This window comes from Trichomycterus rosablanca, unplaced genomic scaffold (genome assembly GCF_030014385.1).
Source record: "Trichomycterus rosablanca isolate fTriRos1 unplaced genomic scaffold, fTriRos1.hap1 scaffold_156, whole genome shotgun sequence".
NCBI lineage: Eukaryota > Metazoa > Chordata > Actinopteri > Siluriformes > Trichomycteridae > Trichomycterus > Trichomycterus rosablanca.
This window is the reverse complement of record NW_026946984.1, coordinates 58,323-77,500: the sequence shown is the minus strand read 5'-3', so window position 1 is coordinate 77,500 and position 19,178 is coordinate 58,323. Positions and strand designations below refer to the sequence as shown.

The 19,178-nt window shown below is 39.8% G+C and overlaps 1 protein-coding gene across 1 annotated transcript in view; it reads left to right on the top strand.

Annotated features, from left to right (window-relative positions):
• The window catches only part of LOC134305886 (myelin basic protein-like), an 18,997-nt gene extending 236 nt beyond the window's left edge, over window positions 1-18,761 (top strand). The window contains 8 exon segments of the mRNA XM_062990226.1: window positions 1,605-1,663; window positions 6,968-7,028; window positions 11,337-11,596; window positions 11,599-11,769; window positions 16,616-16,720; window positions 16,831-16,860; window positions 17,415-17,495; window positions 17,651-18,761. Of these exon segments, the coding sequence (XP_062846296.1) occupies window positions 1,619-1,663; window positions 6,968-7,028; window positions 11,337-11,596; window positions 11,599-11,769; window positions 16,616-16,720; window positions 16,831-16,860; window positions 17,415-17,495; window positions 17,651-17,686 (789 nt within the window). The 5' untranslated portion in view covers window positions 1,605-1,618 and the 3' untranslated portion in view covers window positions 17,687-18,761.
• The last annotated feature ends 417 nt before the right edge of the window (window positions 18,762-19,178 follow it).

The following is a 19,178-nucleotide window of genomic DNA, read 5'->3' as shown; positions in this document are numbered from 1 at the left end:
ACACACACACTACACACACACTACACACACACACACACTACACACACACTACACACACACACACTACACATACACTACACATACAGACACTACACATACACACACTACACATACACACACACTACACATACACACACACACACTACACATACACACACACTACACATACACACACACACTACACATACACACACACACTACACACACACACACTACACACACACACTACACACACACACTACACACACACACACACTACACACACACACACTACACATACACACACACTACACATACACACACACACTACACATACACACACACACTACACACACACACACTACACACACACACTACACACACACACTACACACACACACACACTACACACACACACACTACACACACACACACACACTACACATACACTACACACACTACACATACACACACTACACATACACACACACACACTACACATACACACACACTACACATACACACACTACACATACACTACACACACTACACATACACACACACACTACACATACACACACTACACATACACACACACACTACACACACACACTACACACACACACACACTACACACACACACACTACACACACACACACACTACACATACACTACACACACTACACACACACACACTACACACACACACACTACACATACACACACACACACTACACATACACACACTACACATACACACACTACACATACACACACACTACACATACACACACACACACTACACATACACACACACTACACATACACACACACACTACACATACACACACACACTACACACACACACACTACACACACACACTACACACACACACTACACACACACACACACTACACACACACACACTACACACACACACACACTACACATACACTACACACACTACACATACACACACTACACATACACACACACACACTACACATACACACACACTACACATACACACACTACACATACACTACACACACTACACATACACACACACACTACACATACACACACTACACATACACACACTACACATACACACACACTACACATACACACACACTACACATACACACACACACTACACATACACACACTACATACACACACACACTACACATACACACACTACACATACACACACACACACCCTTATCCATTCACTGTGTTTATACACTCCTTTATATACTGGATGCTCCTGACTGCACCTCCAAGGTTCTGAATGTTCTGCTGAAACACATTTTCATCCAGGATTTATCAGTTGGTTTTTATAAATCTGTTCACTTCCTGCAGTTTACAAGCACCTGAACATAATACCACCACCACCATGCTTTACAGTAGCTTTACACTGTATTGTAGCTTTTCCAAACAAAGCTCTGATTATTGTGGTTAAATGATTCTTTGTTTATTTGATCAGGTTTGAACTTCACTCGAGCTTTTAAGTGCTCAGGTACCTCCAGTAATTCATAGCAGATCAAGAGCTGAGTGTGGAGTTGCATGCAGTGTAACTGTGTGTGTGTGTGTGTGTGTGTGTGTGTGTGTGTGTTACAGTTGCTGTTAGCAGAATGGGGCAGCCCCTGGGAAAACGGGAATTATCACCTGAAACCAAGGTATGCACACACACACACACACACACACACAGCAAATTGTAATGAAGACGATCCTGTAGGTTGATGGAGGTTCCTCAGGGTGGCGCTAGTGTATCAGCATAAAATAAATAAAATAAAATATAAAATATCTGTAGTAATAATAATAATGATAATAATGATAATAATAATGATAATAATAATAATAATAATAATAATAATAATCAGATGTTGATATTTATTTATAAAAACTACTGTGCTGTCTGTGTGTGATGAAATGGTGTGTGTGTGTAGGTGTGATGAAGTGTGTGTGTGTGTGTAGGTGTGATGAAGTGGTGTGTGTGTGTGTGTGTGTGTAAGTGTGATGAAGTGGTGTGTGTGTGTGTGTGTAAGTGTGATGAAGTGGTGTGTGTGTGTGTGTGTGTAGGTGTGATGAAGTGTGTGTGTGTGTGTAGGTGTGATGAAGTGGTGTGTGTGTGTGTGTAGGTGTGACGAAGTGGTGTGTGTGTGTGTGTGTGTAGGTGTGATGAAGTGTGTGTGTGTGTGTAGGTGTGATGAAGTGGTGTGTGTGTGTGTGTAGGTGTGACGAAGTGGTGTGTGTGTGTAGGTGTGATGAAGTGGTGTGTGTGTGTGTGTGTAAGTGTGATGAAGTGGTGTGTGTGTGTGTGTGTAAGTGTGATGAAGTGCTGTGTGTGTGTGTAGGTGTGATGAAGTGGTGTGTGTGTGTATGTGTGTGTGTGTAAGTGTGATGAAGTGGTGTGTGTGTGTGTATGTGTGTGTGTGTGTAAGTGTGATGAAGTGGTGTGTGTGTGTAAGTGTGATGAAGTGGTGTGTGTGTGTAAGTGTGATGAAGTGGTGTGTGTGTGTAAGTGTGATGAAGTGGTGTGTGTGTGTGTGTGTGTGTAAGTGTGATGAAGTGCTGTGTGTGTGTGTGTGTGTGTGTGTGTGTAAGTGTGATGAAGTGGTGTGTGTGTGTAAGTGTGATGAAGTGGTGTGTGTGTGTGTGTGTAAGTGTGATGAAGTGTGTGTGTGTGTGTGTGTGTGTGTGTGTGTGTAAGTGTGATGAAGTGGTGTGTGTGTGTAAGTGTGATGAAGTGGTGTGTGTGTGTGTAGGTGTGATGAAGTGGTGTGTGTGTAAGTGTGATGAAGTGGTGTGTGTGTGTGTGTGTAAGTGTGATGAAGTGGTGTGTGTGTGTGTGTGTGTGTAAGTGTGATGAAGTGGTGTGTGTGTGTGTGTGTGTAAGTGTGATGAAGTGGTGTGTGTGTAAGTGTGATGAAGTGGTGTGTGTGTGTGTGTGTGTGTGTGTGTGTAAGTGTGATGAAGTGGTGTGTGTGTGTGTGTGTGTGTGTGTGTAAGTGTGATGAAGTGGTGTGTGTGTGTGTGTGTGTAAGTGTGATGAAGTGGTGTGTGTGTGTGTGTGTGTAAGTGTGATGAAGTGGTGTGTGTGTGTGTGTGTGTAGGTGTGATGAAGTGTGTGTGTGTGTGTAGGTGTGATGAAGTGGTGTGTGTGTGTGTGTAGGTGTGACGAAGTGGTGTGTGTGTGTGTGTGTGTAGGTGTGATGAAGTGTGTGTGTGTGTGTAGGTGTGATGAAGTGGTGTGTGTGTGTGTGTAGGTGTGACGAAGTGGTGTGTGTGTGTGTGTGTAGGTGTGATGAAGTGGTGTGTGTGTGTGTGTGTAAGTGTGATGAAGTGGTGTGTGTGTGTGTGTGTAAGTGTGATGAAGTGCTGTGTGTGTGTGTAGGTGTGATGAAGTGGTGTGTGTGTGTATGTGTGTGTGTGTAAGTGTGATGAAGTGGTGTGTGTGTGTGTATGTGTGTGTGTGTGTAAGTGTGATGAAGTGGTGTGTGTGTGTAAGTGTGATGAAGTGGTGTGTGTGTGTAAGTGTGATGAAGTGGTGTGTGTGTGTGTAAGTGTGATGAAGTGGTGTGTGTGTGTAAGTGTGATGAAGTGCTGTGTGTGTGTGTGTGTGTGTGTGTGTAAGTAAGTGTGATGAAGTGGTGTGTGTGTGTAAGTGTGATGAAGTGGTGTGTGTTTGTAAGTGTGATGAAGTGGTGTGTGTGTGTGTGTGTAAGTGTGATGAAGTGTGTGTGTGTGTGTGTGTGTGTGTGTGTGTGTGTAAGTGTGATGAAGTGGTGTGTGTGTGTAAGTGTGATGAAGTGGTGTGTGTGTGTGTAGGTGTGATAAAGTGGTGTGTGTGTAAGTGTGATGAAGTGGTGTGTGTGTGTGTAAGTGTGATGAAGTGGTGTGTGTGTGTGTGTGTGTGTAAGTGTGATGAAGTGGTGTGTGTGTGTGTAAGTGTGATGAAGTGGTGTGTGTGTGTGTGTGTGTAAGTGTGATGAAGTGGTGTGTGTGTAAGTGTGATGAAGTGGTGTGTGTGTGTGTGTGTGTGTGTGTAAGTGTGATGAAGTGGTGTGTGTGTGTGTGTGTGTGTGTGTAAGTGTGATGAAGTGGTGTGTGTGTGTGTGTGTAAGTGTGATGAAGTGGTGTGTGTGTGTGTGTATAAGTGTGATGAAGTGGTGTGTGTGTGTGTGTGTGTGTGTGTGTAAGTGTGATGAAGTGGTGTGTGTGTGTGTAAGTGTGATGAAGTGGTGTGTGTGTGTAAGTGTGATGAAGTGGTGTGTGTGTGTGTGTGTGTGTGTAAGTGTGATGAAGTGGTGTGTGTGTGTGTGTGTGTGTGTAAGTGTGATGAAGTGGTGTGTGTGTGTGTGTGTGTAAGTGTAATGAAGTGGTGTGTGTGTGTAAGTGTGATGAAGTGGTGTGTGTGTGTGTGTGTGTGTAAGTGTGATGAAGTGGTGTGTGTGTGTGTAGGTGTGATGAAGTGGTGTGTGTGTGTGTGTGTGTAGGTGTGATGAAGTGTGTGTGTGTGTAGGTGTGATGAAGTGGTGTGTGTGTGTGTGTGTGTGTAAGTGTAATGAAGTGGTGTGTGTGTGTAAGTGTGATGAAGTGGTGTGTGTGTGTGTGTGTGTAAGTGTGATGAAGTGCTGTGTGTGTGTGTAGGTGTGATGAAGTGGTGTGTGTGTGTATGTGTGTGTGTGTAAGTGTGATGAAGTGGTGTGTGTGTGTGTGTATGTGTGTGTGTGTGTAAGTGTGATGAAGTGGTGTGTGTGTGTGTGTGTGTGTAAGTGTGATGAAGTGGTGTGTGTGTGTGTGTGTGTAAGTGTGATGAAGTGGTGTGTGTGTATAAGTGTGATGAAGTGGTGTGTGTGTGTGTGTGTAAGTGTGATGAAGTGGTGTGTGTGTGTGTAAGTGTGATGAAGTGGTGTGTGTGTGTGTGTAAGTGTGATGAAGTGGTGTGTGTGTGTGTGTAAGTGTGATGAAGTGGTGTGTGTGTATAAGTGTGATGAAGTGGTGTGTGTGTGTGTGTGTGTGTGTGTGTGTAAGTGTGATGAAGTGGTGTGTGTGTGTGTGTAAGTGTGATGAAGTGGTGTGTGTGTGTGTGTGTGTAAGTGTGATGAAGTGGTGTGTGTATAAGTGTGATGAAGTGGTGTGTGTGTGTGTGTGTGTAAGTGTGATGAAGTGGTGTGTGTGTGTAAGTGTGATGAAGTGGTGTGTGTGTGTGTGTGTGTGTGTAAGTGTGATGAAGTGGTGTGTGTGTGTGTGTGTGTGTGTGTAAGTGTGATGAAGTGGTGTGTGTGTATAAGTGATGAAGTGGTGTGTGTGTGTGTGTGTGTGTAAGTGTGATGAAGTGGTGTGTGTGTGTAAGTGTGATGAAGTGGTGTGTGTGTGTGTGTGTGTGTAAGTGTGATGAAGTGGTGTGTGTAAGTGTGATGAAGTGGTGTGTGTGTGTGTGTGTGTGTGTAAGTGTGATGAAGTGGTGTGTGTGTGTAAGTGTGATGAAGTGGTGTGTGTGTGTGTGTGTGTGTGTGTAAGTGTGATGAAGTGGTGTGTGTGTGTAAGTGTGATGAAGTGGTGTGTGTGTGTGTGTGTGTGTAAGTGTGATGAAGTGGTGTGTGTGTATAAGTGTGATGAAGTGGTGTGTGTGTGTGTGTGTGTAAGTGTGATGAAGTGGTGTGTGTGTGTAAGTGTGATGAAGTGGTGTGTGTGTGTGTGTGTGTGTGTAAGTGTGATGAAGTGGTGTGTGTGTGTAAGTGTGATGAAGTGGTGTGTGTGTGTAAGTGTGATGAAGTGGTGTGTGTGTGTGTGTGTAGGTGTGATGAAGTGGTGTGTGTGTATAAGTGTGATGAAGTGGTGTGTGTGTAAGTGTGATGAAGTGGTGTGTGTGTGTGTGTAAGTGTGATGAAGTGGTGTGTGTGTGTAAGTGTGATGAAGTGCTGTGTGTGTGTGTGTAAGTGTGATGAAGTGGTGTGTGTGTGTAAGTGTGATGAAGTGGTGTGTGTGTGTAAGTGTGATGAAGTGGTGTGTGTGTGTGTGTGTGTGTGTGTGTAAGTGTGATGAAGTGGTGTGTGTGTGTAAGTGTGATGAAGTGGTGTGTGTGTGTGTGTGTGTGTAAGTGTGATGAAGTGGTGTGTGTGTATAAGTGTGATGAAGTGGTGTGTGTGTGTGTGTGTGTAAGTGTGATGAAGTGGTGTGTGTGTGTAAGTGTGATGAAGTGGTGTGTGTGTGTGTGTGTGTGTAAGTGTGATGAAGTGGTGTGTGTGTGTAAGTGTGATGAAGTGGTGTGTGTGTGTGTGTGTGTGTGTGTGTGTGTGTAAGTGTGATGAAGTGGTGTGTGTGTGTAAGTGTGATGAAGTGGTGTGTGTGTGTGTGTGTGTGTAGGTGTGATGAAGTGGTGTGTGTGTATAAGTGTGATGAAGTGGTGTGTGTGTAAGTGTGATGAAGTGGTGTGTGTGTGTGTGTAAGTGTGATGAAGTGGTGTGTGTGTGTAAGTGTGATGAAGTGCTGTGTGTGTGTGTGTAAGTGTGATGAAGTGGTGTGTGTGTGTGTGTGTGTGTGTGTGTGTGTGTAAGTGTGATGAAGTGTGTGTAAGTGTGATGAAGTGGTGTGTGTGTGTAAGTGTGATGAAGTGCTGTGTGTGTGTAAGTGTGATGAAGTGCTGTGTGTGTGTGTGTGTGTGTAAGTGTGATGAAGTGGTGTGTGTGTGTGTGTGTGTGTGTGTGTAAGTGTGATGAAGTGGTGTGTGTGTGTGTGTGTGTGTAAGTGTGATGAAGTGGTGTGTGTGTGTGTGTAAGTGTGATGAAGTGGTGTGTGTGTGTGTGTGTAAGTGTGATGAAGTGGTGTGTGTGTGTGTGTGTGTGTGTGTAAGTGTGATGAAGTGGTGTGTGTGTGTGTGTGTGTGTGTGTAAGTGTGATGAAGTGGTGTTTGTGTGTGTGTGTGTGTGTGTATAAGTGTGATGAAGTGGTGTGTAAATATGTTGTGTGTGTTTCAGGTTCTGTCAGAAGCGGCTCCAGCAGCAGTAGGAGACGGTGACGGTCAGGACGAGGTGTTCGGTGAGAGTTTGGTCCAACCAACAACTACATTCTAATCACTGAATATTACTCATCATCATACACTCTGTGTGTGTGTGTAACATGTGTATGTAACGTGTGTGTGTGTGTGTGTAGTTAACACTAGCTGGTGCAGACTCCTGATCAGAAGAAAAGCTCTCATTGTTAAACAGTGTGTTTATTTTTCCTCACATCACTGTTTAATTATTCTCCACCAAATCACCAAAATAATAATGTGATAATAATAATAATATAATAGTACCAATAATAATTATAATATAATAATAATAACAATAATGTAATAGTAATGATCATATAATAATAATAATATAATATAATAATAATTATAATAATAATAATAATAATAATATAATAATAATAATAACAATAATGATAATAATAATAATAATTGTAATGCAATAATAATAATAATATAATAATAATAATAACAATAATGATAATAATAATAATCAGACCGATGGAAGGTTTTAGCAGTACTCGGCTGTTTTGTTGAGTTGAGTTAGATTTTTTTCACGTCTCTGTAACTGAATTAGCAGCGAAACTTAAATTATTTAAACACTTTTATTTCTGGATTTTATTTCTGGACACACACACACTCAGTGTATACAACCTCAGTGTTTTGAACTCGGTTGGTTGCTGTAAATCCCACATGGAGTCGAGATGTCAGAAATCTGATGGAGTTCAGTGAGCAGCTGAAGCAGGCCGAGGTCAGAGGTCGCATCCCAGATTCGCTGTGAGGGCAGCAGAACAGAGGCTCAGTGTGCAGCGTGGCAGTGGGAGGTGACATGCCGACCGTTCCTCCTGCCCACCACAGACAGAAAGATGCAGAGATACAGAGAGAGGAGCTGATGCCCACTCCACATTCCTCTTACACTTTTCCATTCTCTCTCTCCGGGACGTGGGTTTCACTTTCTCTCTCTCTCACATTTCGAACACTTTACACTTCCTCATCAGCCCTCAGGGACCACGCCCACATTCTGCAGTCAGAAACGCTCATGTACGCAGCAGATAGCATAAACCTTTAATATTTTATTATGCATTCAGTACAAGTCAAAGTTTACTGTGTCTGTAGGGTGTGTTGGTGTGTGTGTGTAGTGTGTGTTGGTGTGTGTGTTGGTGTGTGTGTTGGTGTGTGTGTAGTGTGTGTGTAGTGTGTGGTGGTGTGTGTGTTGTGTGTGTGTGTGTAGTGTGTGGTGGTGTGTGTGTAGTGTGTGTTGGTGTGTGTGTAGTGTGTTGGTGTGTGTGTTGGTGTGTGTTGGTGTGTGTGTGGTGTGTGTGTAGTGTGTGTGTTGGTGTGTGTGTGGTGTGTGTGTAGTGTGTGTATTGGTGTGTGTGTAGTGTGTGTGTGTGGTGTGTGTAGTGTGTGTGGTGGTGTGTGTGGTGGTGTGTGTGTAGTGTGTGGTGGTGTGTGTGTGTAGTGTGTGTAGTGTGTGTGTTGGTGTGTGTGGTGGTGTGTGTGTAGTATGTGGTGGTGTGTGTAGTGTGTGTGTTGGTGTGTGTGTAGTGTGTGTGTAGTGTGTGTATTGGTGTGTGTGGTGTGTGTGTAGTGTGTGGTGGTGTGTGTGTTGGTGTGTGTGTAGTGTGTGTGGTGGTGTGTGTGTAGTGTGTGTTGGTGTGTGTGTAGTGTGTGTGTAGTGTGTGGTGGTGTGTGTGTAGTGTGTGGTGGTGTGTGTGTAGTGTGTGGTGGTGTAGTGTGTGTGTGTAGTGTGTGGTGGTGTGTGTGTAGTGTGTGTGTAGTGTGTGGTGGTGTGTGTGTAGTGTGTGGTGGTGTAGTGTGTGTGTGTAGTGTGTGTTGGTGTGTGTGTAGTGTGTGTGTAGTGTGTGGTGGTGTGTGTGTAGTGTGTGGTGGTGTGTGTGTAGTGTGTGGTGGTGTAGTGTGTGTGTGTAGTGTGTGGTGGTGTGTGTGTAGTGTGTGTGATGGTGTGTGTGTAGTATGTGGTGGTGTGTGTAGTGTGTGTGTTGGTGTGTGTGTAGTGTGTGTGTAGTGTGTGTATTGGTGTGTGTGGTGTGTGTGTAGTGTGTGGTGGTGTGTGTGTTGGTGTGTGTGTAGTGTGTGTGGTGGTGTGTGTGTAGTGTGTGTTGGTGTGTGTGTAGTGTGTGTGTAGTGTGTGGTGGTGTGTGTGTAGTGTGTGGTGGTGTGTGTGTAGTGTGTGGTGGTGTAGTGTGTGTGTGTAGTGTGTGGTGGTGTGTGTGTAGTGTGTGTGTAGTGTGTGGTGGTGTGTGTGTAGTGTGTGGTGGTGTAGTGTGTGTGTGTAGTGTGTGTTGGTGTGTGTGTAGTGTGTGTGTAGTGTGTGGTGGTGTGTGTGTAGTGTGTGGTGGTGTGTGTGTAGTGTGTGGTGGTGTAGTGTGTGTGTGTAGTGTGTGGTGGTGTGTGTGTAGTGTGTGTGATGGTGTGTGTGTAGTGTGTTATAACTTTTAGATCATTTAATTCTGTGTTCGTATGCTCTGTGTAAATCGTGTATTTATTTAAAGTTTCCTCCAGGCCACCCAAGAAGGACCTGCTGAGTCTGGTTCCTCTCAAGGTTTCTTCCTGTAATTTTCAGGGAGTTTTTCCTTGCCACAGTCGCTCTCGGCTTGCTCGACAGGGGTTTTTGTATCTGTTGGTCCTGGTTTTTGTAAAGTTGCCTTGAGACAATGTCTATTGTAAAAAGCGCTATATAAATAAAGTTGACTTGACTTGACTAGTGTGTGTGTGTGTAGTGTGTGTGTTGGTGTGTGTGTTGGTGTGTGTGTGTAGTGTGTGTATGTTACATTTACATGTTCAGCATTTCACAGACACTCTTAACCTGGCAGTGGTGGGGCTTGAACCAGTGACCTTTTGATTACTAGTCCAGTTTCTTAACCGCTAGACTACAGCTGCCTATGTTAGTGTGTGTGTTGTTGTGTATTATGTATATAGTGTATGTGTAGTGTGTGTATGTTAGTGTGTGTGTTGTTGTGTATTATGTATATAGTGTATGTGTAGTGTGTGTATGTTAGTGTGTAGTCTGTGTTGGTGTGTGTTGGTGTGTGTATGTTAGTGTGTGGTGTGTGTATGTTAGTGTGTAAGGTGTGTTGGTGTGTGTAGTGTGTGTGTGTGTTAGTGTGTGTGTGTGTGTGTGTGTGTGTGTGTGTGTTAATGTGTAGTTGTTTGTGTTATAATGGAATGACGGTGCAGTAACACAAACACTGATTCTGTTCAATAGTGACTATAATGCACATTCACACCATTCCTTACCACACACACACACACACACACACACACACACTATTGTCCCACTAAACAAGCACTTTCATACACACACACACACTGTACTGTAGTTGAGTGAGAACAGTGTGAGCTGGGTTGTTACTGAGGTTCTTTTATTGAACAGTTTCTGGTTTTTTGGCTCTTTTACATGAACATTTGAACACACAGGGGATAAAGTCTATAGAGCAACTGATGGGCTACACTCAGTAATTGTATACCCACACACTCGGTGTGTGTAATTGCACTTGTTTACACATTGTTTGAATCTAGTGAAAGTAAACTCATTAATCTGTATTGCTGTTAAATAGCTCAGGGGTCCCAGGGGTGTTGTGCTCTTTACTAAGACAAACCGAGCTGTAGCATTAGATACAAAACCGAGGTGAAGTCTTAACTGTTCTGGATCTCGGTGTTGGTGGGTTTATACATCGGTTGGTTGGGTGTTGATGTTAGTTGGTTGTTAGTTGCTATTTGTTTTGGTGTTGGTTAGTATGTTGTTGTAATTTGGGTCTCAATTTGGGGCTCTGACAGTGTGGCCCTTAATGTTGTTTTGGTCCTGCTTTGTATTAGTCTTAAGTTAAATGTTATGGATGTTGTGGTTCCTGGTGTTGGATGTTGTGGTTCCTGGTGTTGGACGTTGTGGTTCCTGGTTGGACGTTATGGTTCCTGGTGTTGGACGATATGGTTCCTGGTGTTGGATGTTGTGGTTCCTGGTTGGATGTCATGGTTCCTGGTGTTGGACGTTATGGTTCCTGGTGTAGTATGTTGTGGTTCCTGGTGTTGGACGTTGTGGTTCCTGGTGTTGGACGTTATGGTTCCTGATATGAAGATTTGTGGTTAAACTCTGTAACTCGGTGCTGCAGAGTAAATGTTAGATTCTCTTCTGAACAATGGGGGGTGTTGTGTGTGTGTGTGTGTGTGTGTGTGTGAGTGAGTGAGTGTGTGTGTCTGTGTGTGTGTGTGTGTGAGACGGCTCCGGCCAACACGAGTGTGTGTGCTTGTACGTGTGTGTGCCTTTATGTGTGTGTGTGTGTGTGTGTAACACTGTACTTCTCTCTGTTCAGGCCTGAACAACTCGGACGTGAACCAGAACAAAAACCGCTTAAACAAAAGTGAGGCGTCGCCAGGCTCCGCCCTCCATGCCCCTCCCAGCACTGGACAGACCAATCGGAGTCGTGGATCCTCACCACGCTCACACCTGGTACGCCTTTTCTCCCGTGATGCTCCGGGCCGAGAGGACAACACCTTCAAAGAGCGCCCGTCAGAGTCAGACGAGCTTCAGACCATCGAGGAGGCCGGAGCCGCCGCGTCCGAAAACTCTGAGTAACAACGACCATCGTTCAGTGGTATCGTCCACCCTGCGCCCCCAGCATGGCATCTTCAGGCTCATCGGGACAGTCCGGCTTCAGACTCGGACGCTCCAGCAGCAAGAAAAACCCCGGAATGATGGATCAGATCGGCAAAATCTTTGGAGGAGATAAGAAGCGAAAGGGCAAGGTGAGGGTCGCTCGGCTTCATTAACAAAAACGTCATAACTGGTTCCCTCTGCTAAACGTTAGACTCTGTATCAGCACATCGACGCTCTTCTGTTCTGCTTTTTATCTTCTCTACACGTTTTTGTAAGCTCGTCGTCGTACCCAACACTCCACATGTAGTTTAGAAATCAAATCCTGGAACCTTTTCACCCGAAATCTGTTCGATCTGATTATTGTAGATTTCATTTAGTGACTGAGGTGTGAAACGATCAGCTTCAATAAACAACAGCTTTATTTAAAACTTAAAGTGGGAATTATTTTGTGTTATTAGGATTTTTTGTTGTTATTTGTCGCCTCAGTGACACCAATTCAACGATCTAATCACAGTTTTTTATATTTTTCCTTTATTTTTAGTAGAATTTGCTGTAATTTGGTACCGTACACACACAGCGTGTGATTTAGAGATCTAAAACTTAAAAACTTGATTTTTTCACTTAAAACATCGGAGATATTCTTTATAAAAACTTGAAAACACTTGAATGAATTTGTTTTAATTGTATATTATAAATCAGGCACCTCTTTATTTACTTTTTTGTTTTTTTGTAAATAAAAATAAAGTGAATTTAGATTTTTGGGAGGATTTTGTGTAACTAATCTGAGATGAAAGCAGCTTTAAACCAGTAATTCATCACTATTTATAATTACCTTCAAGTTTTAACATCTAAATAAACAATAAAAATAAAATACATTTTTTGTTTTCAGTAAAAATGTGGATGATTTCCGAAAGTGAAACTTATAAACTGGTTTTATTCGTTTTATAAACTAATACCAGTTACATTCCTCCAGTATGATTATTTTAACCAGTTTCCAAACTAAATCTAAAATGTGATTGAATAATAAATACTAATGAATTATTGTTGGAATAATCGCTGTATTCAATGGTTTTTTAGTGGATTGGTATTTTTTAGGTTGTGTTTTTCATGATAGAGTTAGGCTTGTTTGTTGTATAAATGGTTTTATTGTGAATATATTACTTTAAATATTATTTATATCTATTAAAATATATTATTTAGTGTTGGTTGATGGTTTAGTATTATTGATGATGATTCTGGGGGGGTTGAGGGGTGTAATGATATGATCTAATAACAAACTAATTAAACTAAAGTTTTTTATTGTTTATCATAAATGTTTGATAATTAAAGATAAAATCACTGCATGTTAAACATTGTGTGTGTTACTCACGACCCTCCTCAGTCAGGAGTGGGGGTCTGCAGCAGTAAAGGGGAAATACCATCAGGGAATTGGATATGACTAAATTTGGGGGGAAATTCAATAAATGAAAGTTACTGGAATCATTACATTTCGAGTCGAGTGTGACAGTAAAATCTGATGTTAAACTTTAATCAGAACTGAAAACATAATTCTGTCTGTAGTAATGACCCCCCTCCTCTCTGCATTCAAATTTTTTAATGAATTTAATGATTAAAATTATTAGTTGGTTTATCTGAATATTTCTGCTGTTTGAGTTCTACAGAAAATATTCAGAATTAAAAACATTTACTTTTTTTTTACCTGCTGAGATTTCAGTTATTAAAACCCGACACCCAAACTGCCAAACACCCTCCAGTATTCAAGTTTTATTAATAAATATAAAAAATTCTGTTGCTTGAGATTTTTTATTTTTCTACATCAAACTTTCTAATTTATATTTTTATGGTTCAGCAAAACTGAGTGATTTTAGTAAATAAGAAGCTAAATCATGTTAAGCTGATGTTTTTGTAACTGTAGAATCAATAATTTGTTACTGCGTAAAATAACAGTAATTATTTAATTCTTCTAAAATAATAAAAATAATAAAACATAAAACAAACCAAAAGCAATAAATCAGGTGTCTTAATACTTTTGAGCTGTGTGAGATAATCAATTCTACGTTTAAACTTCTGTTCCCATAAAAAACACCAGAATGTTATTAGAAAACATCAGTAATAATAATAATAATAATAATAATAATAATAAATAAAATTCACCTCTTCATGAAATAATTTTTCAGTATTACTTTTGTTTTTATTTTTTTTTATGTTTAATTAAATTACATTAAAATGCTGAAAATTTGCTTTTATTCTTTCGGCTGCTGAAAATCTTTAATGTAATTTTTAATTCTTTTTTTAGCTGCTCGTGATAAAACCATAAATCTCCAGATTCGAGTTCTAAATAGAAACAGTTTCTGAGGATGAGCTGAATAAACTTCATTTTTCTCTAGAAATGTTTTATATTTTTGATAATTCTGTGATTTAAACCTCGATAGATTTATATTTTACATACCGAGAGCGGCCGTGTGTACATTACTGAACCTGTAACGTGAAGATCTGTGGTTTAAAATAAAAGAAATCTGATTTTATACAACAGAATTCTGTTTTGGATGTTTTGTGTAGTAGATTTAGAAGAATCTCAGGAATCACCACACAGTTCAGATACTTGTAACCCTAACCCTTCTGTTTTGTTCTGTTTTACTAAAATGTTTTATTTTTAATTCGTCATTAATGAGCCTTAATTTTGTCTTTTGTTTGGTGCCTTTTGTACAAACAGGGATTTAAATGTTTTTATTTTTTTATTTCATTAATGCTGTATTAATCACATTAGCTTTTATAAGCAGCTGTTTCATTATTAATATATATATTTTTTTTTATGTAATTTTTTTAAAACTTGTTTTTTTGTCAGCTGAACCACCGTGTTCCCTACATAGTGCCCTATTTTGGAGGTTAAGCAGATTTCAGAGATATAGAATGTGTCTGTGCAGAACAATGTGCACTTTTTATAGTTTTGTCTAAAATAAACAACTTAGGATACCCCACTGTAATAAAATATTATTCAAACAATGCACTATAACAGTTAAAATACCCACAATGCATTGTTTGGATTTAGAGATTGTTTAGTATTTAGTATCAGTGTATTGAGTGTTTGTGGTTTGGGACACGCCCACAGTGAACTGATGATGATTTATTAATGAGTTCTAATTAAAGTGATGTGTATTAACAGTCGTGTGGACAGCGCCCCCTTATCTACAATTTTGGAATTGTGCTTGTAATGATGTAATAATCAAATAAACTCCTGAGCTTTAATTAAAACTCTATAACAACAATAACCAGTGAGTGTTTGTGTTACTTTATGTGTTTATAATTTTGTTCTTTCTAACAACAGCCGGTAATCATCATTTTATCTCAAGTTTTGGATAAGACAATAGAGGACAGGTGTAGGAACAGTTTTAGGTTTATGATTATTAATTACTGCATGATTGTGTAAACTGAAAATATAAATGATAAATTTTCATAATGATAATTTTTGCAAATAAAAATATGATATAACCTGAGACAATCGAATGAAGTTCTTAAATTTAAAAAATATGATTTTGTTGTCGCTGATTGAAAAGAGTTTGGCATGTTCTCCCTCTCCTCATAAGTTTTTTCCAAATACTCCACTTTGCTCATACCTTTCAAATCATGCAGAATGTGGATTAAATGCTTTAATTTTCCAAGAGCTGTGAGTGTTAGCACCCAGCGCAACCCTGACCAGGATAAAGTGACTGAAGACTGAAGACGGGCTATATCTATCATATGTTTGTGTTCTGGATGTTTGAAAAGCTGAATCGTAGACTCATCTGACCACAGCACACGTTTCCAATGTCGTCCATCTGAGATGAGCTCGAGCCCAGAGACCACGGCGGCATGTAGAACTGATGAACGACTTTCTCTTCATGTAATCGAGTTTTAGGTTGCCTTTCTTGATCCAGTGGCGGCCTGTATTCAGTGACAATGATTTTCTGAAGTACTCCAGAGCCCATGTGGCTGTATTTATAACAGTAACATAAATGTTTCTACTACAATGTAGTAAATGGTGAAAGAGCTAAATTATTTATAATCTTGCAATGAAAAATGTCTTTTTTGAACTGATTGATTTTCTCCTGAAGTTTGGAACACAGTGGTGAGCCACACCCCATCATTGCGTTTACAGACTGATCCTTTGGTAAATCCTTTTATACATGATCATGATTCCCTCACCTGGTACCTTTCTAACACTGGAACTTCAACATTCCATCAACTTTTCACTCTAATTCTGCCTCCGTCTCAACTTTTTTTTGAGTGTTAAGCTGATCAGTAAAAATTGTATTGTATTTTACAAATTGTTCAAACATTTCTTGTAATTTGTATTAACATATCACGGTTTTATCACGTACATTTCGATCTCTCCTGATTAATTAAAGCAATAAGCCACGAGAGGTCGTGCATTACTGTGATTTTAGCACGGGGAACGACGTTTTTGGTACGACGCGAAGCGGAGAGCCTAAAACTTTTTTCCCCGTGCTAAAATCATAACAGTAACGTACGGTCTCGAGTGGCTTATTGCTTTTATAAAACGGCGGTCAACATAAAATATAATAAATACAACAATGTTTAATTCATAAATGTATTTATTGTGTATAAACTTACAATAAAGCATTCTTCCGCGACGCAAAATAGTTCGATTAACAGTGTTGCTAGGCAACATGAGGGCGAAAATAACATGAAATTTTTCTTTTCAGTGGCGTATTAATATGTAATGATGTGAGGTGGTCCTAGGTGTGAGTTTATCGGGGATTTTACAACGGCTTCGAACGCGGCGCAGCCAATCAGATTTTAGGACCGGAACTATCCGTTTTATAATAATACATTTTCAGTATAACTTTTTTTTCTCTGTTTTTAAAATAAACTTTGGTTCCAGGTTTGAATTACAGGTTAATTACAGTCATTTACAGACTCTTTCTGACCCCACATTGTAATTCTCTTTCAATAATATTATCTTTTTATTATCTTTCACATCCTGATGTTTTTCAGGGGTCATTTCGGGGGGCCCTGTCCGCGTCCCCTCAGAGATCCAGTCACTCGTCCCCTCGTCGTCGACCTGGAGATAACGCTGTGGTTCACTTCTTTAGAACAATGGTCAGTGTTTAAGAGTTAATGTAAAAGAATTCACTGGCACAGAATCTAATGTGGATTATTATTGTGTAATAAATCATTCAATAATTCATATAAAACTGCTTGGATTTTAGGTTTCTCCTGCTGCTGCTCCTAAATCCAGGGTGAGTTCACATTTAACTTTATGTGGTTTTCATAAAACAATCAGAATCATTTATTGATGTTTTTCACAGCAATATTAATGAATTTATAAAATTCTTTGCTAAAACTTATAAAAATGAGACTCCATGCTTAACACCAAGATTTTAACAGTTACTGAAGCTCTTTTAATGCAAATGAATAATAAGAACTTAAGACAGTTAAGCAGGTTAAAATAAACGTGTTAAATCGCTCGTCTTTAACCTTTGATTTTATTCAGCATAAATTATTATAAATATATCCCGCTTTAATTTCTAACCTTTTTTAACTAAAAGGTTTAGTGCTGGACTGGACTAACCAAACCCCCCACCCAGTTAGTTCCATCAGAAACGTCAATCTGTTGTTCGTTTGAGTTCATATTAAAATCCCTGACATCACGGCGTCTTCATTTAAACATGTTGGTGGAACATAGATGAACTCTTTGTTGTGATTATGGAACCTGGTGTTCAGGAGCCCTTGGTTGATGATCACGGCTCTGCTCCTCACACTGGTGCACTAATGTTCCTCTCTGGTGTTTCAGGGTGTTCAAAAGGGACAAGGATCACAGAAGAGCCAGAAGGGCAAAGCAGGAGAAGGGACCCTGACCCGCATCTTCAAAATGGTAAACACACGTATTCATATATTAAAAACATACATACATACATGAATCACATCAACTCATTTTTTTTTAAATGAACGTGTCAGTATTGTTTGACCCTGTCCTTAAAAATGAGATTTCAATTTGACATTTTTAATCATTTTGTTTCTTTGTTTCAGGGAGGAAGTCGTGCAGCTTCTCCTGCTAAACGCTGAAATCAGATTTTCTCCTGTAAACATTTAGATCAGATCTGAGAGAGAAAATGTTTTATTTACTTTTACATTTTCCCCATTTTTATTTCCAGCTAACATGAACATAAATGTATTTCCTGTTTTATTATTCATTTATTTCTGTTTTAGTTCATGGTCAGATCCCCCATCAGTTTCCATCAACATTTCTGCACTGATGGACCTGAAACACTGAAAACTTTTAAAGGCAACATCATTAATACTGTTGTTTATAACTGTAATTATGATCAACTTTCAACTTAATTAATATATTTTAAAAATGACAAATGTGTACAAATTTAAACAAAATGAATAAAGCTGTTGTAGTCAAATGTAAACAAATGACATCACTTAGATGAACAGCTAGTTTAGATATTTTGCTAACTAACTACATAGTTGCAGACCAGCTAACTTCTCTAAACTCCAAATTTTTCGTCAAAAAACTAATTTTTTATTGGACTGAAATTAGTGCACTAGAGGACGCTGCTAATGGAACGTTAGGTTTTAGCCTTTTATCTTAAAATGATTACATGAAGACATTGTAATCCATAATTGGCATATATATAAATCGTCCACTAGGTGGCGCTGCGGATATAATTTTTGCCTCTAGAAGTTTGAAGCGTTTCATGTTTGTTATTAAAATTGTCTTGTGGCCTCGTCTTTGTCTTCAACTAAAACCTTGGCGCTAGGAATTAGCATTTAGCAGCTACTTTGGCGTTTTTCATGATGGCATTGTGTCCGTGTGCAGCTGTGATTGTTCTAAATTAGCTTGTCCGCTCTCTGTTTCTGTGGATCTGACTTTAAACTGTTATGCTAAATAACCAAATGTCTTATTTATTTTTTAATGTTAATATTTAGTGAATATTAGCGAATTTATTTGAATTAACAAAATTGTAAATGAGGCACTGCAGCTGCCTTTCATCTCTATTAAAACTGTGTAAGAAAATCATATGGATGAGATGTGTAGACGGCTAGCATTTAAGAAACCATAGATGTTCTGTGTGAGTAAAATGCTAATGGAGGAGCAAGAAATATGAAAAAAATTAAAAGAAAACAAACTTTATCACCGTGTGTTTTTTGGCACAGTTGTGCAGCTTACGACGCACCCTCCACCATGTTTTACTGGTGTAAAATATTAACGTTTTCTCTTATCTGTTCACAAAACTTTGTCCCAGAGGCTCAGGACATTTGCTCACCCGCTGAAAGGTGTAACAGCACTAAATTGACAAGATTTATAGACAGCTGATGGGTTTAGTAAATGTCTCATGTAACCTGCATGAGAAACACGACCGTGATCAAAGAGCTTTTTTCAGAAAAGAAATGATGGATCACGTGTGTTCAGTAAAAACAGGATGAAAGTAAAATAAAAACCACACATTCAGGAAACTGTTGGAATTCTTGGATGAAAGTAAATTTTGGGAGAGTTTCAGTCCAATCAAAAGGGGGTTACGAATCAGAGTTCCTCAATCATACTAAAACT